General features: G+C 50.9%; 2 protein-coding genes across 13 annotated transcripts in view; both read left to right on the top strand.

Annotated features, from left to right (window-relative positions):
- SMARCA4 (SWI/SNF related, matrix associated, actin dependent regulator of chromatin, subfamily a, member 4) overlaps positions 1 to 11,902 on the top strand; it is an 87,387-nt gene extending 75,485 nt beyond the window's left edge. For 6 of the 8 annotated variants that reach the window (XM_060094116.1, XM_060094118.1, XM_060094121.1 and 3 more), the window contains 5 exons: positions 7,592 to 7,700; positions 7,982 to 8,083; positions 8,764 to 8,896; positions 9,088 to 9,230; positions 11,388 to 11,902. In XM_060094116.1, the coding sequence (XP_059950099.1) occupies positions 7,592 to 7,700; positions 7,982 to 8,083; positions 8,764 to 8,896; positions 9,088 to 9,230; positions 11,388 to 11,420 (520 nt within the window). In that variant the 3' untranslated portion in view covers positions 11,421 to 11,902. The remainder of the gene's footprint in view (positions 1 to 7,591; positions 7,701 to 7,981; positions 8,084 to 8,763; positions 8,897 to 9,087; positions 9,231 to 11,387) is intronic. The other 2 variants (XM_060094123.1, XM_060094117.1) reach the window with 1 other exon arrangement.
- An 11,376-nt stretch (positions 11,903 to 23,278) lies between these two features.
- LDLR (low density lipoprotein receptor) overlaps positions 23,279 to 27,051 on the top strand; it is a 36,486-nt gene continuing 32,713 nt past the window's right edge. For all 5 annotated transcript variants that reach the window (XM_060094113.1, XM_060094111.1, XM_060094112.1 and 2 more), the window contains exon 1: positions 23,279 to 23,485. In XM_060094113.1, coding sequence (XP_059950096.1) covers positions 23,419 to 23,485 — 67 coding nt within the window. In that variant the 5' untranslated portion in view covers positions 23,279 to 23,418. The remainder of the gene's footprint in view (positions 23,486 to 27,051) is intronic.

Here is a 27,051-nt window from a genome sequence, read left to right as displayed (position 1 = left end):
CGTCCTCCCGTGGGGTCACGGTGTGAAAACGCTGGAAGAGTCTGCAGTTGTACGCAACTGAGGGCTGGCACAGGCAACCTTGGGGTCCAGTATGGCCTCCGGGAGGAGTGCCACATAAGCAGAGCCTGAGGAAAAGCAGGGGCCCTCCAGGGAAGAGGAGGGAAGGAGCATCACAGGCCAGGGGACTGCGCATGCAGGGGCCCAGAGGCCAATCCCACACGCAGGGCCTCGCAGGGTGCCTTCTCCTTAGTGGTTGGAAATCCCGAAACTGCATGGAGGAACCCTCGGGTTATCAGCCAGAAGTGAAACCAGAATTAAGGAATTAAGCTGGAAGTAGGGATTTTCACTTTAAAATATCTAAGTGCACCAGTAAGTTAGGCTGCAGGGTCAGGTTGGGATTTGTCGTGGAGCTGCGTGTGCTGCCGGTGGCTGTCTTCTCCCCTGGTCCTTCGGAGGGAGTCAGCAGCTGGTGGCCGAGGCATTTAGGCACCGTCTCCAAGTGCCAGTCAGCAGATGTGTGCTCCAGGGCGCATCCTGCGGCGCCTTTAGGATGGCTTCAGAGAAGTGCATCTGCTGGAAGGCGCCACCTCAGGAGACAGGCTCCAGAGGACCCCACAGAGCCCCTTCTGTACCCCGCTGGCTGATGTGTAGAGCTTGACCGTTAACTGCTACAGGGCAGAGTTGTCACTGCTGTAAAGACTCTGCGTTGGACAGTGGAGGCGCATCGGCACCAGGGTTCCTGAATTTGATCATCGAGCCGGGGTCATGGAAGAGAACATCTTTGTTTTTATGAGATACTCATAAGTTATTTCCAGATGGTTCAGAAAGTTGGTGATGTGTACAGGCCGCCCAGGCTAAGCCTCCCAGGGCTGAGCCCCACTAGGTGGGCCCTCTGGGTCCCCTTCTCCTGTCCTCTTACCAGGAGGCAGTAGCCCTGTCAGGACCATAGGGTTTGAGTGTCACAGAGATCGGGGATCAATGCCAGATCCACTGTGGGTGATGAAGGGCCCCACCACATCCACGGTGGCAGCTTCAGCCAGGCCTACTGGCCACTCCCCAAACCCTATCAGCACTTGCCCTCTGTCCTTGCAGGGGCCCTGCATCACCTTGATTAGAATCAAAAAGCAGATGGCTCTTCAGTTGAAAGGTTGTGCTTTGATTGGCAAGAAAAACTGGGGCAGTGTAACAGGCTCCAGGGCAGGTTGTCAGGCAGAAATATTCTCTAGGAGAGGACACCCCAGTTGTCTCCAGGCCCTTCAGAACAGGCCTCTGGGGAGAGGGGAGAGGGTGGAGGGTGGGCGGGTCTGGGAGCCCTTTCCTGAGGGGGCAGGGAGGCCTCAGGCTTCTCCTGCCTCGGCCTTTGGAAGGGTGCACTGGCCCTTCATCGGGAGCCCAAGCTTGGAATGGCCACTGCAGGGCAAGAGGCGACCCTCCATCTGTGGGGTCAGCGCTGTCTGCTCAGCCCCGAGTCCAGAGCCTGGCGTGAGAGGCGCCGAGGTGAGATGTCTTGAGAACAGTGCTGATCCCCATCATTAATCCCCGGGCCCGCCTGAGCGTGGGCACAGGCCAGGCTGCTAGCCGAGTGGGGCTCAAAGCCACGAGAGGGTTAGCCCAGGTGGCCTTGCTGAGCCGTGCTGAGGTTCTGAGCCTGCCACAGAATTTGTGGGAAGAAGCCCCACTTGCCCAGTTAGGCCGGTTCCATCCCCCCCGCTTCACTCCCCGCTGCTAATCGCCATGGTGGAGACAGAGCACGCCAAAACAGCAACAAAAAACAGGGCTCTAGTGTTAAGGGTCTTAAAAGTAGTCACATAAAAGCTTAAAATAGGACAGGTACAGATAGATACCTGGACTCCGGAAACAAGTAGATTTGGGTGAGCAGGTGGCAGCCTGCCCCTCCCGTCCCTCTGCCCACCTCGGAGTCCCCTGTGAGATCCTGTGAAGTGCTCAGTGCATTTCAGCAGGCATGTGCTGCTTCTGTACTCAGGAAGCAGTAGAGGAACATTCATGAAAGTATCAGTAGAATAGAATAAACAGGTAAGGCAGGAGGTGTAAAATGGAAAATTCCAAACAACCGGGGAAGAAAAACGAGGAGAGGGGAAAGGATGAATAAAAAGGTCCAAAGTCAAGGTCAAATAAATGAGAAATTACCAAAACACAGGTAAAATTTAAAATGAAGCCAGGAGACAGCTAGATAAAAGAACTGAAAGGCAGATTGAGAAGTGTCAAACTTCTGAGGTGAAACTCAGAAACTAAATTAAAAATGCAATTTAACTAAGATTAAAAGTTAGGAGGAGGGGGCTTCCCTGGTGGCGCAGTGGTTGGGGGTCCGCCTGCCGATGCAGGGGACACGGGTTTGTGCCCCGGTCCGGGAGGATCCCACGTGCCGCAGAGCGGCTAGGCCCGTGAGCCATGGCCTCTGAGCCTGCACGTCTGGAGCCTGTGCTCCGCAATAGGAGAGGCCACAACAGTGAGAGGCCCGCGTACTGCAAAAAAAAAAAAAAAAAAAAGTTAGGAGGAGGGAAGAGAGAGTGTCTGCGGGGGCCTCCGGGGAGGTGTGGAAGTGGGTCTGTGGGTCCCGGATGGTGGCAGCACGGTTTCCCCACCCGCCGACCCCCAGACACACCTTGGTCCCGGCAGTCCAGGGATCCTCAGCACCCGTAGCTCCCAGGGTGGCCATCCTGCCACTTGAGAAGGAGCTTGAGGCCTCTCTGCCTTGGCGCCGCTCGATACTCAGAGCTGCGGGTGGTAACATGGGGGCTCCAAACAGGAAGCACGCTCCTCAAGACCGAGGTCACTCAGCCCTGCAGAGTGGCCTTGGGCCTCCCTGCGCTCACATGACCAGCTCCGCCCACCCCCGGCCACAGCTCCTGGGCTTGCTGTGCCTCTCATTTTCATCTTCTCCCTGGTCCTGAGAGATGTTCTTTGCAGTGCCATGAACGGTGCTCGTTACCCTCAGCTAACATCCCTGAGTAGCTGCCACAGCAGAGCACAGCACTGGCCCTCGCGGCATTCAGGTCAGCTTGGGGAAGCTGGAATGTACGCTTGGAGTAGATGCCACCCCTGAGAGCCAGGCTGGATTATGATCCGGCTTCTGCGGTTTGCCGTGTGACCCTCTTCTCCAGAATGAGGGTTTCACACTAAGTGGTTTCAAATCCAGCTTAGCGGGGGTGGGGGTGGGGGGTGGTCAGGTTTTCTTTAAAATGAGATTTGGATTTCATCGTTGAACTGGATTAAGAAACATGAGCCCCCAGCTGTGTCATTGCCTTCTGTAAAATAATCAGTTCATTAGAAATTTTGGCTCATGAGATTCTTAATCAGCTTTGTGACCTACAGCCAGTCCAGCCCTCAGCATGTGGACCCTGCAGTAGAGCTTCCCCACCCTCCCTCTTTGTTGGAAGAGTGTGCTAAGAGTGCAGGGCAGGCAGCCTACAGACCTTCCTTGTTGGCAGGTTCCTTGGTGAATATCATTTCCTTTCACTCGTGCATGAGTCAGGAGTTTTTCTGTACCACACAGCCATAAATCTGACACTGAGATTGATCTTTTAAGGGTGGATGCCTGGCAGGTGGAGGTTCTTAGTAAAAATCTGTAAGTGGATCTGCCCCAGACTGCTCACTTTTCTAATTCTCGAGATATCCTTGACTTTGTAATGGGTCAAAAAATTGAACCTGGAAAGTAATTTTGTACTAATATCTCTTTAATGTGTTTCATTGTATCATTTTCAAATTTCATGTATGGTGTACATACACGTAATCTGAGATTCTCTTTCAGATAAATGTTCTGCTGCTAAGTCAGTTTTTAAAATCCTGACCTGCTCATATCCAGGACCCTTGCTGGCTCAGTTCACTAAGCATCAAAAGAGAAAATAGTCCCAGGGTGAGAAGATGTTATCAAGAGGTGTCATGGGAAGAGGGTCTGAACTGCACTCTAGGAAGGAGAGTGGGGCTGAGGGACTGGGGAGGAGGCAGCTAGGATCTGTCTTGAGTACTATCTTCAGTTGATTGCTTCTGCCTGCCTGAGGCTATGAGGGCTCAAGAGATAGTGCTCTGATCCATTTGCAATGTCTGCCCTGGTCAAAGGGTGAGGAATGGAAGGTATCAAGCAGTATGTTATCATCCCCAATACAGACATTCTTTCTGTTATTTTCAGGATTCATACCAGGGGTCAACAAACCAAATTTGCAAACTAGCAAAAATATAGATATGGGCCACCACTTGTTTGTGTGTAGTCTGTGAATTAAGATTTTCTTTTTAGATGAGTTTCAGAGAATCAAAAGAAGAATACTATTTCATGATGTGAAATTATATGAAAATCAGATTTTGTTTCTTATAAATGAGGAATACAGCCAAACTCCGTTGGCCTACATGTTCTCTGTGGCCACTTTGGTGCAACGACGGCAGAGTTGAGTAGTTGTAACAGAGGTGGTATGGCCCACAAAGCCTATAACGTTTATACTGGCTGTTCATAGACGAAGTTTGCTGACCCTTGATTTAGAAGAGTACATGGGGGGAATTCCCTGGCGGTCCAGTGATTAGGGATCCACGCTCTCACTGCCGAGGGCCCAGGTTCGATCCCTGGTTGGGGAACTAAGATCCCACAAACCGTGCAGTGCGGCCCCCTCCAAAAAAGGGACAACAACAACAAAAAGATACTAGAACAGTATATGGGAAAGGATGGGGGAGACCCCTGACTCAGCCTAGGGGACCTGTGCTCAGGTCTTGCCTGCCACCAATTTTCTGTGTCTGGGCCAGCTCTCCTAACCTCTCTGGTTTCTACATCTGTTCAAATGGGATATCGACGGATGACCTCTTAAATACTGAGAGTCTGTGGTTCTGTCCTGTTCGGGGGTTTGGGTCTGTTTTTTTGTTTGCTTTGTTTGTTTTGCTTTTTGTCTCTTCTGATTCTTTGTTTCTCCTTCACATGTTATCATTTTGTTTCAAGGACACATCAAAGGATGTGTCCATTTAGACTTTGGGGCTCTAGGTATCAGGAACTCAGGTCTAAGCCCTGCAAGCAGAACAGGGGTTCCTTTGGCTTGGAGGCCATGGAGGAGTTAATGAAGTCTAGCTTTCAGGACCCAGAGCCACCTGCCACCTCTCCCCTTACCCCTGTGGTGAAACACAGCTCTGGGCACCGTCCTCAAGGCCTCACACACCAAGAAAAAAGACCTCTGCTTCCCCAGCTCCTGGTAAAAAGGCCCAGGGAAGAGCTCTTATTGGCTGGCTGTGTCCCAGGCTCTTTCCTGGACCAGTCACTGAGACCACACGGCTGAGGAGCTGTGCTTGTCTGCGCCATAGTCTTGGGGGGAGAGGTGGGGACTCAGTGACGGGCAGCCCCACCAGAACCCTGAGTTGGTGTGGGGGAAGGCACATTCCCATAGGGAGGAGACCATCTGGGCAGGTTAAATAAAAGGGTCCCAACCAGGGCTCTTCAGGCTCCAAGGAGAAGGGCTTAGAAAACTAGATAAGGCCTCCCCCACCGCGTGGTCACAAACCTCGTTCAGTAAGAAATGACCTCTGGGCTAGATGTGGGAGGAATTGGAGCTCCAGGCAAGGCCCTAGTCACTCTGAGCCCCTCTGTGTCTCATGTCCCGATGTGATGGGCACAGGGCAGTGAACGAGGTGGAAGAAAATCCCTGCTGTGGGAACTGACATCTAGAGGCTGGAAAATAACGTCACTGTCATATGTAACAGCAGCCACCATTGCTAGTGTTACCAAAAACCAGGTGACAGGCCAGGCTGGAGGCATTAGGGCCATGGTGGGTGCTTCCTTTCTTTGTATCTGAATTGGGGTCACAGGGCCGATCCTGACAGCATCAGGATTCTCTCAGGCTCCTTCACTCGCGTGCCCACCGCTGCCAGGCGGCCGGACACAGAGCAGAGCCAGAGATGGAGTTCCAATAATTCTGCCTGGCAGAAACTTCTTCAGAGCAAGTCTCACAAGGCAAGAGGCATGTCTCATCGACAGTGGTGAGCGGGGAGGCCAGGCCTGGGGGCTCACCCTGTGGGATCCCGTAACCTCAAGTTCAAGAGGAGGCCAAGCTCGGCCAGGTGCTGGAGGTCGGGGAGGCTCACAGGAGCAAGCACTGAAGGCTTGTGCCTTTACGTGTCATCTCAGTCATCCGTGTTATTACGAGGTGTTGGGAAGATGACATTTATGCGGAGGTGAGGGTGGGAGCCGGGGTTCCCTGGGGGAGCAGCCGCTTCGGTGATTCTGAGGTGACTGAGCAGGTGGAGAGGGGCGCTGACATCGGAGGTCCCGGGCAGCCCACCTGGAGGGCCAAGCAGCCCCGATGAGGGGGGCGCCGGTGAGCAAGCCTGGAAGGCCACACCAGCCCCTGGTGCGGGGGAGGTGAGGGCTCTCCAGGGGACTTCTAAGGATTAAAAATGACTTCTCAGCTCTTTGGCAAGGAAAATCTTATGGCAGTGGCTTTTCAAGAGGTCTTCACCGTCAGAGAGGGCAGTTTTAAAAGTCCCCCGTGACCCTGACGCCCTGCCCCTCCCTCACACACGCCCAGTTCCAGGCCCTCTGCCCTCAGCACATTGCACCAGACAACAGTTCTCGGGCCAGGTGGGCCTTTTATTCCTCAAGGACGCAATTCCCCCAGAGGTTTATGAGGGTTTTGCTCTGGAATTTCCCTCTGTATGATGGCGCTGGAGTACCGCTTCCTGAGCTCCCTGAAGGACCACGCACACCCCGAGGCCAGGCCACCTGTGTGGATGCCACGGGTGAGCACGGAGCCCATGGCCCTGGCACCACGTACAAGCCTGTTAGAGGGCTGCAGCGTTAATTTAGCGGGTCTAAAACTGGTGTTGCCAGGAGACAGCATCGCCACGCTGGAGGCTGAGGGTGGATGTCTCTCTGTTCGCCCCCTCCTCGTCCAGGCACTGGGAGGATGTTGCCTCGGAGCTCCTGGCCCCAGCATAGCCGGGCACAGGTGTGGCACAGCCTGGTGGCCCAGTGCTCGGGTTCCTCATCTCATGGCCACTCACGGCACGTCTTTCCTCTGCTCCCTCGTGCAAAGCAAGCACCTCGTTGGAAAAGACTAGAAAACAGCTTTTGTCATCCATTAGCATCTTGCCGGGGGACGTCTTTCCTTGGGTTTTGGCCAGATTCTCTGAAGTTCACCGCTTGTAAGTGCCACCTGTGAGAGGTGCACAGTATGCTTGGGAAACTGGCCTCTGCAGATGCTGGCACTTGATGCTCCCAACATGAGCAAACTGATTTTTTGCGTCGTAAATAAATAATCAGGGTTCTTCTCCCTCATTCAAGTGCCAAGGCTTTTGCTGCATGTGGCACGTGTTGCTGTTTCCTCCAGGGCTGGGGTGGGGAGGCGATGGGAGGAAGTTGGGTGAGTTCGGAGCCTCGATTCAAATGCATCAGGGGTCTCTCTGCATGGCTGCCCCTCAGAAATGTTCCAGAACTCAAAAGACGGCACAGGTACAGGAAATAATTCCCGAGTCAGCTTTGAGTTTCTCACCGGCTCTGTCCTCAAGCAATGGGGAAGTGGCCTGGTGGGGGGCGCCGGGCAGGGGACGAGGGCTCCTCGGCAGGCAGGGCCTGCGAGTGATGCCGCCGTGTCCCTCCTTGCAGTAGTAGTGGACGTCAGCTCAGCGAGGTGTTCATCCAGCTGCCGTCCCGCAAGGAGCTGCCCGAGTACTACGAGCTCATCCGCAAGCCTGTGGACTTCAAGAAGATAAAGGTAACCCCGTGTCGAGTGTGCGGGGAGGGCGGGGGTGCTCCCCGCAGGGACATGCCACGTCGGCGTTTGCGGGATTCCGAGCCTGGGCCTCGGGCCCCCCCAGGCAGGGAGCCGGGCGTTGGCCGTTGGGGTCCTGAGGATGTGACGGGCGGCCCCTCCCCGGCACCCACCGCTGGGCCTCCGAGTCTGCACAGAGCCTGGGGGTTCAGCCGTGACCTCGTCAGGCAGAGGGACGCCGGGTGTGAGGGGTCCAGAGGTAAGGCCGCTTCTCCTGCCCACAGGAGCGCATCCGCAGCCACAAGTACCGCAGCCTTAACGACCTAGAGAAGGACGTGATGCTGCTGTGCCAGAACGCACAGACCTTCAACCTGGAGGGCTCCCTGGTGAGCAGCCCCCAGCCCCGGGTGACACGCCCCTCACCCCACCCCCCCCCCCGTGAATTGACTGGTTTTGAAAAAGATTCCCTCCAACTTGGAGTATTTTACTCATTACAGAAGCAATGTGTGTGTATTACTGAAAAAATAGAAAATAAAAACAAACTAAAAAGAGGAAATAGACTCGGTGCCATCCATCCATGGTGACCCTGGGAACAGTCTGCGTACATCTCGGAATCTGTTTTGAATTCACTCGGGGACTCTCTTGAAAGGAATCCTGTGCTGTGTCCCATCCTGGGATGAAATTCATGCACACACACAGCCTTATTAGCCTAACAGTTTCCCTAAGTGTCGGGATGGGTGCCTCTCGGAAAAGAGATCTGATAGTCATATATTTGGGGGGACGTGCTGGCTTCAACGAGGGGCACGCGTTTCTAATGTTACGGCAGACCCTCTCAGAGCCTTTAAAAACGCGCTCAGTGCAGTTCTTCAAAGGGAGGGAGGAACATGTGGTTATTTCTGAACGAACACACCGGACCTTTTGTCTGGGACCACTTCATCAACCCAGTGCTCTCTCGGGCACTGGCTGGGAAAGGATTATTGAGCTGTCCCTCTGCCAGGACTGAGGCCCAGCGGGCGGGGAGCTCCCCAGCAGGCCCCACACCTGAGCCCTGTGTGTTTCCACCCAGATCTACGAAGACTCCATCGTCCTCCAGTCGGTCTTCACCAGTGTGCGGCAGAAAATCGAGAAGGAGGAAGACAGTGAAGGGGAGGAGAGTGAGGAGGAAGAGGAGGGCGAGGAGGAAGGCTCGGAGTCGGAGTGTGAGTCTAGGCAGGGCGGGCAGCGGGGCGCATTGGGGAGGGGCTGCAGCCCATCCTCGGGGTGGGGGGAGGCGGGGATGGGGTCACACCCACCTGAGAGGACCCGAAGCCCACACGGCTCCCAGACGCCCCTGGCTCCGAGGTACCATGCTCTCCCGAGCTCACATCTTTCCTCCTGGTGCCCACCCCAGCTCGCTCCGTCAAAGTGAAGATCAAGCTGGGCCGGAAGGAGAAGGCCCAGGACCGACTCAAGAGCGGGCGGCGGCGGCCGAGCCGTGGCTCCAGGGCCAAGCCGGTGGTGAGCGACGACGACAGTGAGGAGGAGCAGGACGAGGTAAAGCCTGCGGGGCCCGGGCAGGCGGGTCACTGCACACCGCCCCTTGCCAGGTGCTGGGCCCTGGTCCAAGGCCAACACCCCCGCTCCCCAGATGCGGAGACCGAGGCTCAGCCTTATATGGCCTGGGACTCAAGTCCAAGTCCACGCGGCCCTACAAGCACTGCTCTTGGAGCTGGTGGGCTTCAGGCGGGGCATCCCAGCCTGTTGCTGCTGCAGCAGCCTGCAGAGCTGCCAACCCAGGACACCAGGGTTGCCAAGCTCGGGCCGGCAGTGTTCAGGCGGGAGGCGGTGAGATCGGAGGTGCTGCCAGCTGGTCCCCATATGCCCACAGCACAGGACCCTCCAGCTGCCAGGACTGCCATGGTGTCCTCACTGCGCGGGGCACACGCCGTGCACCCCAGGTCTCTGCTTGCGGCTCTGTTCCGGCCTGTCTAGAGGGATTTTTAAAGAATGGTAGTGGGTTAAGAAAAAGCAAGTGAAAAACACAGGTCCCATAATCCACAGTCATAAAAACATTGTGCAGCAGACCTTGTGAACGGGGCTGTGAGCGATGCCTCGGTGACAGTCCCCCTGGCACAGGCTACAGTCCCCCGCACACCAGGGAAGAGCCACAGGAGCATCAGGCCTGGACAGTTTCATGGGCGTGGGGGCACGAGCAGACCCACTGGCTGGGTTTAAATAAGCTTTGCCCTCTGGCTCTAGCCCAGATGCCAGGCCCTTCCCTGCTATAGGACCTGGGCATTTCGCTTTACTTCTGAGCCTGTCTCTACGTCTACAGAGCAGGGAGGTCAAGTGGATTACATGGGGCCTGGCTCCCGGAACAGCCTGACAAGCACCATTTTGCATTTTGTTGTTGTTAGTCTTCTTTTTTTCTTTTTTAAAATATTTATTTATTTGGTTGCACCAGGTCTTAGTTGCAGCACGCAGCCTCCTTAGTTGTGACATGCGAACTCTTGGTTGCAGCATGCATGTGGTATCTAGTTCCCCGACCAGGGATGGAACCCGGGCCCCCTGCACTGAGAATGAGGAGTCTTAACCACTGGACCACCAGGAAAGTCCCTCGTTAGTTTTCTTGTATAGCTATCTGCAATAGCAGCAAAACCAGGTGACTCAGGACTTCCCTGGTGGCGCAGTGGTTAAGAATCCGCCTGCGAATGCAGGGGACACGGGTTCGAGCCCTGGTCCGGGAAGATCCCACGTGCTGCAGAGCAACTAAGCCCATGCGTCACAAGTGCTGAGCCTGCGCTCTAGAGCCCGTGAGCCACAACTACTGAAGCCTGCGCACCTAGAGCCTGTGCTCAGCCACAAGAGAAGCCACTGCAATGAGAAGCCACTGCGATGAGAAGCCCCTGCTCACTGCGACTAGAGAAAGCCCGCGTGCAGCAATGAAGACCCAACACAGCCAAAAATAAATAAATTAATTAATTAGGAAAAAAAAAACCCAGGTGCCTCAGAATAAATCTGACCATAGACATCCGTGGTCTTATGGGGACATGAATGACATTGTGAACACAGGAGTGGTGGCCCTTGTTTCTGGAGAGGAGGGTCTGGGCTGTAAAGCTCCCCATCTGCCCATCTGGATCCAGCAGGGCTTCTTTGGCCCTTGCCAAGCTGTTTAAAATGTTTATACAGAAGAGCAGAGATTTTACATGGTCAGGAATCGCCAAGGTGGTTTTAAAGCCACAGGTCAGGGGAATTCCCTGTCGGTCCAGTGGTGAAGACTTGGCGCTGTAATTGCTGTGGGCCCGGGTTCCATCCCCGGTCAGAGAACTAAGATCCCGCAGGCTGCGTGGCATGGCCACAAAAATAAAAATAAAGCCGCAAGTCAGGGGCACAGGGACAGGCAGACAGCAGTGGGACAGAGCAGGGAAGGCCCAGCAAGCCTCCCACGTCCCAAGGAAGAGTCGATGTGGACGCAGGGGACAGTCTGTGGGAGAACAGTGACATCGCGGAGTGGCCGTGGCAGCAGGGGATGAGGGCAAAGGCCAGTCAGCACCCAGCCTCGCGGAGCCAGGGCTGCCCACTCCCTGCAGGGCAGAGCGGTTCTGCTGCCTGCATTGGTGGTTGAGTGCATCTAAAGCCGAGGTCGGCGCCAGTCGGGGTGCTCCTGAGGGTGGGGCTGACTCACGCTTTCTCCTCCTGTCCCCGCTCCAGGACCGCTCAGGAAGTGGCAGCGAGGAAGACTGAGTCCCGACATTCCAGAGTCTCAACCCCGAGCCGCTCGTTCCAGATCTGAGATGGTGTAGCCCTTAGCAGTAACGGGTAGCAGCAGATGTAGTTTCAGACTTGGGATAAAACTGTATAAACGAAAATCTTCCATATTTATACAGCAGAGAAGATGTAGGACTGTTTGTGTCTGGCCCTGTCCTGGCATCAGTAGCGTTTGTAACAGCATTAACTGTTTAAAATGAGAAAAGGAAAAAAAAAAGAATTATGAATTGGGGAACACACGACACCTGTTTTTCTTTTCCATCCCTGGCAGTACTGTTCCGGCCGCAGTTTGGAATCACTGTAGTTTAAGCTGTGGATGCATGTGTGTAGCCGTCCACTCCTCGTACTGTATTTTATTGGACAGGTCAGACTCGCCAGGGCCAGGGGTCCACAGGCCCGGCGGGGGTATGTCAGTGTCACTGGATGTCAAACAGTAATAAATTAAACCTACAACAAAAGTCTTGTCTTCTGGTGGACTCATTCCTGGCTCCTGGGGTGGTGGTGAATGTCCGCTGCCACCCCAAGCACTGTGAGGCCCTGGGGCCCCATGTGGGGCCTCACCGTATCTGGGGCCCTGTCCTCCCATCACCAGATCCCAGGGGTCCCATTTCACAGGGGAGGACACTGAAGCCCACACAAAGGCAAACACCTTGCCCAGGCCTCACACCATCTGACTGCAAGCCTGGGCTCTCTGGCTCCCTTACCACTGCCATTCTCTATCATGTGTTCAAGCCTACCCTGTCATGCAGGGAGCAAACAGCTCAGTCCCTTCCCCTCTGCAGCTAAGGTGGGGTCGGGGAGAGAGTCACATAAACAGGCAGGTGCAGGACTTCCCTGGTGGCGCAGTGGTTAAGAATACACCTGCCAGAGGGAGGGGATATGGGGATATATGTATACGTATAGCTGATTCACTTTGTTATACAGTGGAAACTAACACGACAATGTAAAGCAATTATACTCCAGTAAAGTTGTTAAAAAAAAACAAAAGACATTAAAAAAAAAATCCACCTGCCAATGCTGGGGACACGGGTTTGAGCCCTGGTCCGGGAAGATCCCACATTCCGCAGAGCAACTAAGCCCATGCGCCACAGCTACTGAGCCTGTGCTCTAGAGCCTGCAAGCCACAACTACTGAAGCCCACGTGCTGCAACTACTGAAGCCCGCATGCCTAGAGCCCATGCTCCACAACAAGAGAAGCCACCGCAGTGAGAAGCCCGTGCACCACAACGAAGAGTAGCCCCCACTCGCCGCAACTAGAGAAAGCCCGCGTGCAGCAACAAAGACCCAAAGCAGCCATAAACAAATAAATAAATTTATTTATTTTGGAAAATAACGGCAGGTGCCACACAGCAGTCAGAGCCGTGACAGGAATCCCAGGGCATTGTGGGAGCCCAGGTGATCAGGGAGAACTCCCAAGTCCAGAACTTACTTTGGGTTCTATAGTTTTTGTCTCTTCATTAAGATGTTGCATTTGCGAGTCATTGTCATCATATTTGCCTTTAATTCTTCAAACACTGTTCACTTTAATTCTCTGAACATATTTTTATTGACTGCTGTGAAGTCCAGCATCTGCACCCTGGAGAGAACATTTCTAGTGACTGCTTTTTTCCTCAGGGTGGGTCACACTTTGCTCTTTGCATGTCTTGTCTTTTTCTTTTTTTTGGCCTTGCTGCCTGGCCTGTGGGACCACAGCTCCCCAACCAGGGATTGAACCCATGCCCTCGGCAGTAAAAGCGCAGAGTCCTAACCACTGGACCACCAGGGAAGTCCCTCAAAAATGGACATTTTTAAATAATAGATTTTAGCAGCTCTGAATTCCAACCCCCCACCACCACAGGCCGTTGTCCTGGTGGCATTTTTGTTTTGTTTGTTTTAGTTATTGCTGAGCTGACTCTGTAGGGTCTTTCTCCCCCACTGTGTGCAGCTGTTTATGTCTCTGCTCAATTTTTGAAAGTTATTGTTTTTCATTGTCTTTAAGCTGACTCCCTCTCGGAGTCACCCCTGGGTCAGCCAGTGATGACACACAGGTTGTGCTCAAACCCCTGAGTCAGTGAGGCCTTGTGCCAGGGGCCCGTGCTCAGGCAGTTTGCAAGCCAGGCCTGCCTTTGCTTCCTGCCGTCCCTCTTGCGTCTTCTCAACACGTGCACGTGGCCTCCTGCTGAGCAGCTTGCTTGGATTTGTGGGTTGATGGGGCTCCCTCTGTCTCTCGTGCAGCCTGGTGTGTGCACACGGCTTTCCAGACCCTCAGGATACAAGGGGCCAACTGTTTCATTGTCCGGACCTCCCGATTGAATGCTGACTAGTTTACCCATCTGCAGCCAGCATCTCAACCTCAGCTAGTTAAGAGGCCTTGGTCTTCCCCATTCATTCCACCCTGAGATCCCTGCTGTTTCCAATTTGCCCAGTGGCCTGAGGTGTTACTTGTCTCCTAGTCAAGTCAGCCCCCTCCAGCAGTGATATTCATGGCTTGTCCAGTCCAATAGGAGCTGGGAGGCCAAAAAAAACCATTACCTCCCACTGCTCTTACCTTGCCATTCAGTAATTATTTTTGAGTAAATTCTTCTTAATTTGTTAAATGCCTTTGATTAATCTCCAGAATCTTGAAATGGTTGTTTTTGACAACTCTGTCTAGTTTTAACGTTGCTTTTATGGAGTGGATTTGCCAAGATACTCATGTCATTTTGAAAGTCCACATTTTTGTGTGTGAATGGCTTCGACTTCATTTTAACAAATTTGAATTTATTTTAATGTTTACAGAAAAGTAGCTCACCTTGATTTCATGGTATTTAGACTGAGGCCAATTTAAAAATGTGTCCCTTGAGGGGGCAAAAAGTATATGTGGAATTTGAGTAGGAGAAAAGTGTTTGTCTGATATAGTTTGTTAGTGAATAGATGGCAGGAAAATCCAAAATAATACTTACTTGCCATGAGTTCATACCTGTCTCATGTCAAAGTCTGGAGTTGGTGCCTCACAGTGTTGGAGAACAGCTCCTTCTCCGTGTTGTTGCTTTAGTACTTGCCACCCCTATGTCCAACATCACCTCATGGCCCAATATGGCTGCTGGTGCTCCATCTATCCATTCCACATTCCAGCCATCAACAAGGAGGCAAGGGGAGGGAGATCCTCTCTGAAAACTGACACTTCACTCCTATGTGCTCGTTGGCTACAACATAGTCAAGTGGCCACACCTAGCTGCACAGGAAGCTGAGAAATGCAGCCTATCTTCTGGTGCCTATGTGCCCAGCTAAAGTTGTGGGCACACCACTTGCTCACTGCGTACTTTGAGGTGGTTAGCCCCAGTTTTCAGATGAGAAAACTGAGGCACAGGGAAGGGAAACATTTGCCCAAGCCTGCACAGCCAGTCCTAGAACCAGTGGTTGTCAAGCCCCACTTGCCTTCCTCCCACATTGGGTGGTCGTGGGTTTGAATCCTGGCCCTGCCACGTCCAGGCTATGTGACTTTGGGCAGTTCTCTGTACCTCTCTGAGCCCACTAGGAGATGAGAAACCAAAAGATGCTCACGGAGGTTTCTTATTTCTTTTGGCATTTCTGTATTTTCTACGGTGACAATGAAAAGAGAAATAATTGAAGAAAAAAAGTGAAGGGCATCAACAAGAGGAGCCAGTTGGGCTGAACACCCACACGTGCAAAGCCAAGTGTGATGGTGACCTAGGAACACGTGGGCTGTGCTGGGGGTGAGAGTTCATCCCCCTGGCCTGGCTCTCCCACGTTGACCTTGGCCTGAGGTCCTGGAACCAGCCTGGCCCTCATGTGGACACTGGCCAGGAACCAGGGACCTCTACCAGCCTGAACTCCTGTCGCTCCTGGTGACAGCTGCTAACTGCCTCCCCACCACCCCCCACTGGCCTTTGCTCTCAGCATCCGTCTATCTGGACAGTCCTTTCCCCTCTATCTCGGCCCGGCTGGCCAGTACCTTCCTCCCCCATTTATCCCAACAACGCTGAGGGGTGTTGACTTCCCTCCCATTTCACAGATGACACAAGTGAAGTTTAGAGAGGTTGAGACACTTGCCCAAGACCACACAGATTTGGGCCCAGGTTTGTGGGGCACAGGAGTGAGTCCTCGGGGGCTGGGACCTGCTCCGAATCTGGAGGAAAGGCCCTGGGTCTGGGAGGGTAAAATGGCCCCTGGAAAGGGTGCTGCGTTGAGTAATGTAGCCAGGTCTGTGTCCTCAGGGAGTCAGGGAAGGCCCCAGCAAGACTTGGGTGCGCAGGTCCCTTTGGCTGGAATGCTAGATGGTCAGGTTATGATGGGAGCCCCTGGGGTGCCCTGACAGGGAGGGGAGCAGTCAGGAAGAGTATGGAGCATCACATGTGACAGACGGCCACAATATCTCCCACCCCATATTCACTTCTAGAACCTTGCAACTCCCCCACCAAGACATGGAATCTAATTCTCCTTCCCTTGACTTTGGCTTGGGACTCTTGGTAAGTAGTAGAGTGCAACAGAAGTGACAATGTGACCACCGCTAAAAGTGGGTCATACAAAGCACCACAGTTTGTTGGAACACTCCCTCTTAAAGCCGTCAGCTCTCATGGAACAGCCCAAATGCCTAGAAGCCACCATGTTGTGAAGAAGCCCGAAGAAGCCCATGCCAAGAGACCACCGAGACCACAGGAGGAGAAAGAGATGGGTGGCCAAACCCCACCTGTGTGTACCTGCCCAGATGAGCCCTTCCCACCTTCCCGACACAAAGAAAGAGAGAGAACAAACTGATTGTTGTTTTAAGCCACTAAGCTGTGTGGTGATTTCTTACACAGTGATGGCAACTGGAACATCCTAAAACAATTTTTCAAATGACATGGGTCTAATTAAGCTAACATGGAAAGATCTTTAGAGCAATGTTAAGGCTAGGAAAGCAAGCTACACGATGAAATGTCCAGCAAGATGCCTTTTTAAAAATTAATTAATTTATTTATTTATTATTTTTGGCTGTGTTGGGTCTTCGTTGCTGTGCGTGGGCTTCCTCTAGTTGTGGCAAGCGGGGGCTACTCTTCATTGTGGTCTGCAGGCTTCTCATTGCGGTGGCTTCTCTTGTTGCTGAGCATGGGCTCTAGGCACGCGGGCTCAGTAGTTGTGGCTCACGGGCTCTAGAGAGTAGGCTCAGTAGTTGTGGTGCACAGGTTTAGTTGCTCCAGGGCATGTGGGATCTTCCCGGACCAGGGCTTGAACCTGTGTCCCCTACATTGGCAGGTGGATTCTTAACCACTGCGCCACCAGGGAAGTCCCAAGATGCCTTTTTTGTAGCACACACAGGGTCTTAGATATTTGCTTTGGACCATGTCTCTGCCACATAAACATTTAGAGAAAGCTCTGTCAGGATATACCCCCAGACACACTATATCCTGAGCAGCTGTTACCCCTGGAAGCAGGGGACAAGAAGATGGAGTTGGGAGCTTCTCCAAGCTAGTGAGGTTCAGGACACATGTCCATTTTAAGACCCATTTCTTGATTCCTCACCAATGTTTAATTCAACAGAATAGTTGGTTTCTAGTTTATGTCATGGTCTCAGAGATTTCTGCTTCAATGAGGCCATTTGTATCTTCCAGAGCATTCATACTGACAAGGTGCCCAAAGCCCAGCTCATCGTGTTCCTCCCACACCTGATTCCGCTTCTGTGTCCCCACCTCTTAGGTGGCTCCAGTGGCCCCAAGAAATCTAACTCAGCTCTCATCCCTTTCCCTCAGCCTCCTACATCCAGTCCGTCCCCCAGCTCAACCATTCTCCTTTATAAGTATCTTCAATCCACCCACCTCTTCTCCATCTTTGGCCCCTACCTGGCCCACCACCGCTGCCATCGCTGGTTTGGACCAGTGTGGTCTGCTCCCCCCTGGTTCCCCAGCTCCCACCCTCACTCCCCACCAGTCTTTTCTTCCACATGGCCAGAGACTTCTAAACTCTTCCAAATCCTTGAGCACACATGGGGCCCTGATCATCTGAGCCTGGCAACTCTCTGGCCATGTCTTCCTAAACCTCAGCCACACTGAAATTTCACACCACACACTTACAGGTGTTTGCACATGCAGGTCCCTCTTCCCATAATGCCTCACTTGGCAAATCTCCTTCCCCTGAGCGTAGTCTCAAATGTCATTTTCCTGCCCCTTCTCACCTTTCGTTGACAATCTGTAGGAGGAAGCATGTAGGCGCCCTCCAAAAGAAGCCCTCATTGTCATTTTGATTTGCATTTCTCTAATAATTAGTGATGTTGAATGTCTTTTCAGGCCCTTATTGGCCATTGTTATATCTCCTTTGGAAAGGTGTATTTAAGTCCTTTGCTTGTTTTTTAATTGGGCTGTTTTGCTGTTGTTGAGTTGTAGAGGTTCTTTATATATTCTGAATATTAATCTCACCAGATATAGGATGTGCAAATATTTCCTCCCATTCCATGGGTTGCCTTTTCACTTTGTTGATAGTGTCCTTTGATGCACTTTAGTTTTTAATTTTGATGAAGTCCACCCTATTTGTTTTTTCCTTTATTCTGTATGCTTTTGTTGTCACAGCCAAGAACTCACTGGCAAATTCAATGTCATGAAGTTTTACCCCAATGTTTTCTTCTAAAAGTTTTATAATTTTAACTCTTACTTTTAAGTCTTTGATCCAGTTTGAGTTAATTTTTGTATATGGTGAAAGTTAGTATGCAAAATAGTAAGCATCATTATTTTGCATGTGGATATACAGTTTTTCCAACACCGTTTGTTGAAAAGACTGTCCTTTCTCCACTGAACTGTCCTGGCACCCTTGTCAAAAATAATTTGGCCAGGGCTTCCCTGGTGGCGCAGTGGTTGAGAGTCTGCCTGCTGATGCAGGGGACACGGGTTCGTGCCCCAGTCTGGGAAGATCCCACATGCCATGGAGCGGCTAGGCCCGTGAGCCATGGCCACTGAGCCTGTGCGTCCGGAGCCTGTGCTCCGCAATGGGAAAGACCACAACAGTGAGAGGCCCACGTACTGCAAAAAAAAAAAAAAAAAAAAAATCATTTGGCCATATATGTGAGGGTTTATTTCCAGGCTCTCTATCCTACTCCATTTTTCTGTATGTCTGTCTTTATGTCAATACCACACTGTTTCGATTGCTGTAGCTTTGTTGTAAGTTTTCCAATCAGGAACTGTGAGACTTCCAACTTTGTTCTTTTTAAGGTAATTTTGGTTATTCAGGGTATCTTGAGATTCCATATGAATTTTAGGGTAGATTTTTCCATTTATGCAAAAAACGTCATTGGGAATTTGATAGGGATTGCATCAGATCTGTAGATTACTCTGGGTACAATTGACATCTTAACAATATTAAGTCTTCCAATCCATGAACTTGGGATGTCTTTCCATTTGTGTGTGTCTTAATTTCTTTCAACAATATTTTTTAGTTTTCAGTGTACACATCTTTCACCTTCTTGGTTAAATTAATTCTGAAATATTTTATTCTTTTTGATGCTATTGGAAAGGGAATTGTTTTCTTAATTTCCTTTTTGGATTGTTCCTTGCTAGTGTATGAAATACAGCTTTTTTGTGTGTTGATGCTATATTCTGCAACTTTGCTGAATTTATTAGTTTTAGCAGGTGTGTGTGTGTGTGTGTAGACTCTTTAGGGTTTTCGACATATAAGACTTCTACTTCGGGCTTCCCTGGTGGCACAGTGGTTAAGAATCTGCCTGCCAATGCAGGGGACACGGGTTCGAGCCCTGGTCCTGGAAGACCCCACATGCCGCAGAGCAACTAAGCCTGTGCATCACAACTACTGAGTCTGTGCTCTAGAGCCTGTGAGCCACAATTACTGAAGCCTGTGCACCTAGAGCCCGTGCTCCACAACAAGAGAAGCCACCGCAATGAGAAGCCCACGCACAGCAACAAAGACCCAACGCGGCCAAAAATAAATAAATTAAATAAATAAATCTATAAAAAATAAGAAACTTTTACTTTTTCTCTACTTCTTCCTTTCTTATTTGGATGCCTTTTATTTTCTTTTAATTGCCTAATTACACTAGCTAGAACTTCCAATACTATGTTGAATAGAAGCATTGAAAGCAAGCATCATTTTCTTGTTCCTGATCTTAGGAAAAAGTCTTTTTACATTTTCCTAACCAGGGAAATGTTTCACCAATTCAAGCTAAATGAAAATATACTTTTTCTCTAGTAGCCTTCCACATCTCATACCAGAAGTAGCCTCTGCACTCTCCATCTGGCACCGCATGGGCTCATGTTTATATACACATTCTGCCCTGTTCTCTCTCCCGGAGTCCTTGAGGATGAGGTGGTGTCTTGCTCAATTTTGAATCTCCCCAACTACAGACTTGGGGCTTTCTCCATGTTCTCAATACAGGTTTGCCTTCAAGTATGGTGTTCTGCTTGAAAGGAAGGACCGGCAGCCCAGAACAAATTTGAGTTCTGAAAAATCAAAATCCCAAAAATAGTGGAATTCAGAAGCAGGGCATCTCTAATGTTGTTGCAGCCACGCCAGCAATAATATCTCTTGGACTTCCCTGGCAGTCCAGTGGTTAAGACTCTGCGCTTCCACTGCGGGAGTGGCAGGTTCGATCCCTGGTCAGGGAACTAAGATTCCACAAGCCATGTAGTGTAGCAAAAAAAAAAAAAAAACCCTCTAATTTTCATTTATTTATTTAACCCTTACTACCACATGGCGCTGGATATATAAACCATTGTCTCTGCCCTCACATGGCTTATAGGCGTTTTTGTGGAGATAATTGATGGCTACCGAGTCAAGGCAAGTCTCTAATTGCACCTACTGGAAGGCACCAAGGCACCTGCAGTTACTCACCCTCTCTCTGCTGACTGCTGGGTCAAAGGCCAGACGACAGCTACGAAGGCTCACCTTGGTCAAAAGACCAGACTCCTTTGTTCAGAAACCTATTCTGGTCTGAGTCTCCTGGTGAATTAGAGAGGTGTAAAATACGACAAAGAAGGCTGTCCATTAATTAGAATGAGGAAAATGCCTGCCCTGGATTTGGGTGACTTTGCACCCCGAGGAATTTTCAGATGAAGTGGATACCATGGAAGGATTGTTTTCAAGTTCCTATGAGAAAGAAAGTGATAAATGGAATATTTATACATGGAATGGAATATTTGTAAACAGAATATTTCCTGCCATATCAATAGACAAAGGGTGTCACAGTCATCAATGATTGCAGCCCTCCAGTGTGACCCGGTGAGCCCTGAGGAAACTCAGGGCTGAAAAGAATACCTGCCATCTAGCAGCCAACAGACTGCAACCACTCGGGAGATGGTGAGCCCTGAGGAAATTCAGGATGTGAAAATACAGGATACTGGCCCCAGATAGCTGAGGTGCATATCAAAGGAATGAGTTCAGTGAGCCCGGACTTTTACATCTTCCCATACGGAGAAAAGCGTTAATTCCTTAACTTGAGATATCTGGTTTTCTTTAATTAACAATAATCTTTTTATGTTCAGACTACCTGCCCTTTGTTACAAAACTTCTGTATAACCTGGCTCCCCCCTCACCTCCTCGGAGCAGTTTCTCAGAGCTATCTGAAACGCTGTCTCCCGGGCTGCAGTCCTCATTTTGCCCCAAATAAAACTTAACTTGCAGCTCTCACGTTGTGCTTTTTTTTTCAAGTCAACAAAAGCCTTCCCTAAAGAAAAGAGAGAGGAGGAAAAAAAAAGAGATGTAGTTGCAAAGACAGCCAAACAAAACAAAGCAAAACAAAACAGGGAACCCATACACTGTGTCTATTATGTGCCAAGCAAGCATGGCTCCAATCACGTTTATTTATTTATTTAGACATTTTAAAAAAATATATTTATTTATTTATTTATTTATGGCTGCGTTGGGTCTTCATTGCTTCACTCGGGCTTTCTCTTTCTGTGAGCACGGGCTCACAACAGAAACTGAGCCAGTGAGGTCTTGCAATTTTTCTGAAGAGAAATCACACCTAGGGCTCCTGACTTTAATAAATAAATAAATAAATAAATAAGGAGCATATGGTGTAAGGAATTGGAATTGGATGGTGACACATTCATAAATGTTGCAACTCCCAGAACTTGCCTGTCCTTGTAAATTTCTCCAGGTGTTTGCTCATGATCTCATTTGACCCTGATACTGAACCTGCCAAGTAAGGGAAGGGGCATTACTTTCTCTCCCATATTTATTTTATCTTCCAATTTAATTTTTATTTATTTATTTTTAATTTTATTTATTTTTGTCTGCGTTGGATCTTCTTGCTGTGCGGGCTTTCTCTAGTTGCGGCGAGCGGGGGCTACTCTTCCTTGCAGTGCGTGGGATTCTCACTTCTGTGGCTTCTCTTGTTACGGAGCGCGGGCTTTAGGCGCGCAGGCTTCAGTAGTTGTGGCACGCAGGCTCAGCAGTGTGGCGCATGGGCTTAACTGCTCTGCAGCATGTGGGATCTTCCCTGACTAGGGATCAAACCCATGTCCCCTCATTGGCAGGTGGACTCAACCACGGAGCCACCAGGGAAGTCCCTATCTCCCATTTTTTAATTAGCAAAGCTAAATGACTCGGGACTTCCTTGGTGGTCCAGTGGGTAAGACTCCACGCTCCCAATGCAGGGGGCCCAGATTCGATCCCTGGTCAGGAAACTGGATTCCGCATGCATGCCCCAACTAAAGATCTCCGCATGCCCCAGTGAAGATCCAGCATGCCACAACTAAGACCCTTCACAGACTAAATAAATAAATAAATAAGTGTTAAAAAAACAAAACAAAACTGAGTGGCTCACCCAAGGTCTGTCTGATCCATAAGCTGGGGCTTTTTACTGCCAAACACTGTCTATAAGTTTCTTCCCCTGGATTAAATCACTGTTTTTCTTTCTGTTTCCTCTCTGCCTCTTTTCTGCCTTCTTTCCTGGGTTTCCTGTAAGCCTGCTGAGAGGTAAGTATGCCTTGCCAAGCTCAGTTTGTAAAGCCTCAGAGAACCCTGCTCATTCCTGAGGGAACCCTCCAAACCTACCAAATCATTTACGGGAGGCTTTCTGGCCAGGGGCCTCTGGGAAGTTCATGAATCTCCAGACACCCTGATTCTTGAAAGCTGTCCTCCAGCAGCCCTCTGTGGTTTAGGCAATCGGGTTCAGTTCTGAAAGCTCTATTTTGTTTTCATTTTGCTTTGGGGAGAGGCTTTGGGCCTCTCTGTTTATTCAACTCCTTCTCCTTAAAGGATAAATCAATATTTATGTCCAGACCCCAGGTGTTGGGTCAATTGATTTTAGAGATGTTTTTGCTCATAATTCATCCAATTGCTGGATCCCACAAAACAAAATCAGTCTTTGGCTGTACTTTCGTGACGATTTTATTTAAATGCCTCATTAATAACTGTTTATGGGGTGATTTGGAAGAACCCTCTAAGACTATATATGACGAAACAGTTAAAATCTATTAACAGTTCCGACAAAGGAAAAGGCAAGGAGAGACAGAGGTAGGGGGGTGTAGTTTCCAGCATCTCTAGTTTTTTTCCTTTTGAGTCAGAGGGGAGATGTCATTGGCCAATTAGACGATTTGGAAGGACAGGTGGTTGCTAATCTTCTTCGGGCACCAAAGAGAACGTAACAATTAAAAGTGGAGAGAAATGTAAGGGAGATCCTTCAGGAGACGCGCATTTCCATTTGGGGGTGGGCGTGACGGCGGATCCTCTCTTCAGGGGCTACCCAAATGGGACACATCCGGCAGCCTGTCCCGAAGCGGCTTTGGAAAGGACTGGAATCCGAGTCAGGGCTTCACGGGTTAAGGAGCCCATGTCACATCGGCCGTTCCAAACTCCTCCTCTCGAAACTCCTCCTCTCGCAGTGAGGTGAAGATATTTGAAAATCACCCCACTGCAGACTCCTCCCTCTACGGGAAACCTCACATTGAAATGCTGCAAATGACTGGGGCCCCGCGTGCAGTCGCGTCAGGGCCGCGCGAAGCCCGGGTTTCCAGAGCGGACACAGCGGACAGCAGCCCGGCCCGGGGCGTGACAGGCAGAGGCTGGGAACATGAGGCTTGCGGGCTGCGGGCTGCGCTGGGCCGTCGCCCTGCTCATCGCTGCGACGGCGGGTGCAGGTAAGGCTGGCTCCAGAAGCCCGCGAACTAGGAGAGCCCCTTGGTAATTTTTTTTGCGGGGGAAGAGAACGAAAAATCATTCCACCCTTGGGAGACTTGTGGGAAAATGGCACGAAATCCTTCCCAAGTGGCTCGAGGGAGCACTAAGGGGAGCGCGAGGGTTGGGAGGGTCTGAGGGGTCTGGGGGAGTCAGGGGAATGCGGGATGCGGCTTTCCCCACAAGTCTCCACCAGATTGCAGACCCTCTTGTTTTAGAGCCGGGTACGCGGGTCTCCACCAATGGGGGGAGGGACCCCCTCCCAGAGTTATTCTAGGGGTGAGAGTGACCCGAAACCCGGCTGCTCAGCCTGCTCCCTGGCTGCACGCTCAGGGGAGTCTGCGGGCGCGCCCCTGCGCCGGTTCACCCTCAGGGGTTACGGCGGCGGGCAAGTTGGCTTTGTGCTGCCCAAGGGCGCTGCTGGCTCCCGGAACCGAGAAGAACGCGTCCAGCGCGGACCCCACACCACACTTCCGCCCAAGGCCACCGCCTTCAGCCCCGCCCCCGAGCTCCCATAGGGCGCCATTGGAACAGGCGAGCCTCGAGCCACTCCCCTTGGCCAATGGGAAGCAGTGGCTGCGGAGGCGCGCGCGACGCCGGGCGGGGCTGGCTCAAGACTAGCGGCGCACCTCGTTCTCCGTGAGGAGGTCCAAGGAGATTCCTCAGGTTGGTCCCAGCTTCTGTCACAAAGGAGGCGTCACGTCCCGGGCCCCTGGAGAAGCTCTGCTAGCGTGGCCGAGGCGCCCGCCGAGCGCCTCGGCCCCCTCGGCGAAGACCTCAGTTTTCCCCTCGATTGTGGCGAGGCCTTCGTCCCCACTTTGTCCTCGGGGGCCGCCCTCACCCAGCCCGCCCGGGACATGTTCACAGACGTGCCCCCCAGGCCACCCTCAAGGCCTTGTTTCCTTGCCAGGCTGAAACGTTGCCTCAGAAACTCCCGCTCCTCCTCGATCGGATGCGAAGGGCACTTCGCGGAGACCTTCAGCCGAGCAGGGGCAGGGACAGAAAGTCAGGGACCGGATGGACCCCTCGGGTTGCCTTGTTTGTTCAGAGGCGCTGAATGGGTTCAGCTGAGCTGCCCACATGACAACATTTCGTTTTAGAGGGTTTGAAATTTAGGTTTGGGCAAGAGGCTAGTTGATGCACCATCCTGAGTTGTCTACTGGCTCCCAGAGGCATTTGACCTCGCTCTGGAAAATAGAGAAATGGTCCTTTAACTACTTACGACCAGCTGGGCCTAGAAAAGGATTGGGATTGTCTGATTAACAGGATGCAGGAAGCTTTTTTTTTTTTATTGGCAGGGAGGTGGCTTTGAGGAAGGGAGGTTGCACATGGCAGAGGATTACTGTAATAATTCGGCCATTCAGTTGTGTGAAGCAAAGGGAGCGTGGCTTGGTCAAGAGACACTTGATTGGCCTGTATTTCACACGCGATCCACTCCTTTCCTAAGAGGGAATGATGGCAGTGAAGTCTTGAGCAAGATGTGTTGCTTGCTTCAGTTTCCTCTTTCAGAGTGGCGGAGGATCTGGTGTATTTTGGGTCTCAAGGAGGCTGAGCGTCTGGTGTGTTCCCCAGGCTCCTGAGAGCTGGCAGCTACTAAGTATCTTCTCTGGTGTTAACACAACGACCGTACATTTGTAGCAGCTCTGACTACTCCAGTTTGCCCCGAGGGGGAGGGAATTTCTTGTCTGTTTCCTTTGGGAATGGAAGTAATTGGAATCTTAACTGCATGCTTTCCCTTAGCCAGATCAAAATCAGTTAACAGTTGTGTGTGGAGTCTCAAATATGCCAAGGACACATCCAAACTCAGAAAGTAGAGTGGTCCCGCTAAGAGTTGTGTCTGCTTTAGCAGCAGGCCCCAGGGTTATTCACTGATCATTGCCAAGCATATTTTTCTTCCAGGGCAACACTGGCAAAAGATAGGGAGAGTGCTTTTGAGACTGCAAATCTTTAAGAGAAATATATGCCTCATTCTGTCTTTCCACAGTATTCCTGTTCTTACCTGTAGGGTTCCTCCCCTGATAAGACCCAATTCTAGATGCCTTTTTTGCTCAGTGCTTGGATGGCCTTTCATATTCCACATTAAGTACATTAACAGCATCGCTGTCAAGAAAGAGACCGTGTGTTGCTAAGACACTGTGGAAGTAGCCAGCAGTGAACAGTGATAGAAACAGGCTACCCCTCCCCAAAGGCAACAAAATCTACCATCGAGATCACCCTTGGGGAAAATACCTTGGCGACACCTCGTCTGGAAAAGAGCACTGGTAAAAGGATGTCTCATTCATTTTCCGCTGAGTCTGTTAGCTCCCGTCATTTCTTTTTCAAGAAAATGATTCCATGTATTATTTTGATTTCCCTGAACAACCACTATCTTCAGTAACAGGAAGGAAAACATCAAAAGCATTTACCACCTCGTTTGTGTGCTGGAGAAAAAGCAGAAATGTGTATTCCCCTTTTCTGTTTCGATAACGTTGTTCCTGACTTGTCATTCGTGACAGGAGAGGTCTAAGGGCTAGAGTTTAGTTTTTTTTGTTTTTGTTTTCTAAGGGAGGGTGCAGTGCTTATGTAATTTTAGGCATCTCCAGCATGAGGAGATAAGGAATTGGGAGCTCTAGTTTGCTTTTGCTGAAATTCAAATGAAACTGACATAGAAAACCCAAATCTTGCTTCTGGAACAGGGAGAAAACAAGAAAGAGGTGTGGTTTCTTTGGGCTCTGGTGTTTGAAACAGCAGGCCTAGTTCTGACCCATTGTTCAGGACTGTGTTGCCTGCTGTGGAGACACCCATCTGATGTGCTGTCCCTTGGTGCTTACTGTTCCTCGTCCCTGTCCCCATGAGCAAGGCTATGGGATTTATTTCCCAGCTGGCCATTCCCTGTAATGGTGAAATCCATTCACTTTTCATTTAAACACTGTCTGGAGCTGTTGGCCAGCTTTTGGATGACCTGTTCAGATAGAAATAGGTAGTAGTGGGGTCTTCCTGTTGGTGGGGTCTTCAGCCGTCTATGACAAGCAAATATTTGATTAACTGTTGCCAGGGGAAGGCTTGTTATCCAGGGAAGGGGGTTATTGTTCTTTAAAGGGCCTTAAGATGTTTTAATATTTCTAACCTTTCCAGGAGCACATTTTGTGTGTAAGATGATACCTTGTGCAAAGTGGATTAGTGGTCATCGAAACTGCAATCGCCTGGTTGGGAGAGGGGATGACAGAAGGTCCTCCTCCGGGATCCTCACTGAGAATGCCCCTTGCCTGAACTTCCATTTTTACTTTTTTCTGAGAGTCCTGGAATTCCGATTGCTTTTTGCCCACCCTGTGTGCCAGGATCTAGAAGTGAGTCATTTCCTTTTTCAGGCATGATCAGAATTCGGTTGTGAGTCAGTGGGGTGTGGGGTGTATTGTAGAGGCAACTCTGAGGGAGATATCCTGTTTGGCTCAGTAGCTGGGCAATGCATTTATCAGTCTGTGTTCTGATAGCAGTAGATTCCAAAGCTCAGCTCATTCACTTCTCTTGAATGAATGGGCTCTCCACTGGG

This window comes from Mesoplodon densirostris, chromosome 3 (assembly GCF_025265405.1).
Source record: "Mesoplodon densirostris isolate mMesDen1 chromosome 3, mMesDen1 primary haplotype, whole genome shotgun sequence".
Taxonomy (NCBI): Eukaryota; Metazoa; Chordata; class Mammalia; order Artiodactyla; family Ziphiidae; genus Mesoplodon; species Mesoplodon densirostris.
This window is presented reverse-complemented; position numbering and strand designations above follow the sequence as displayed.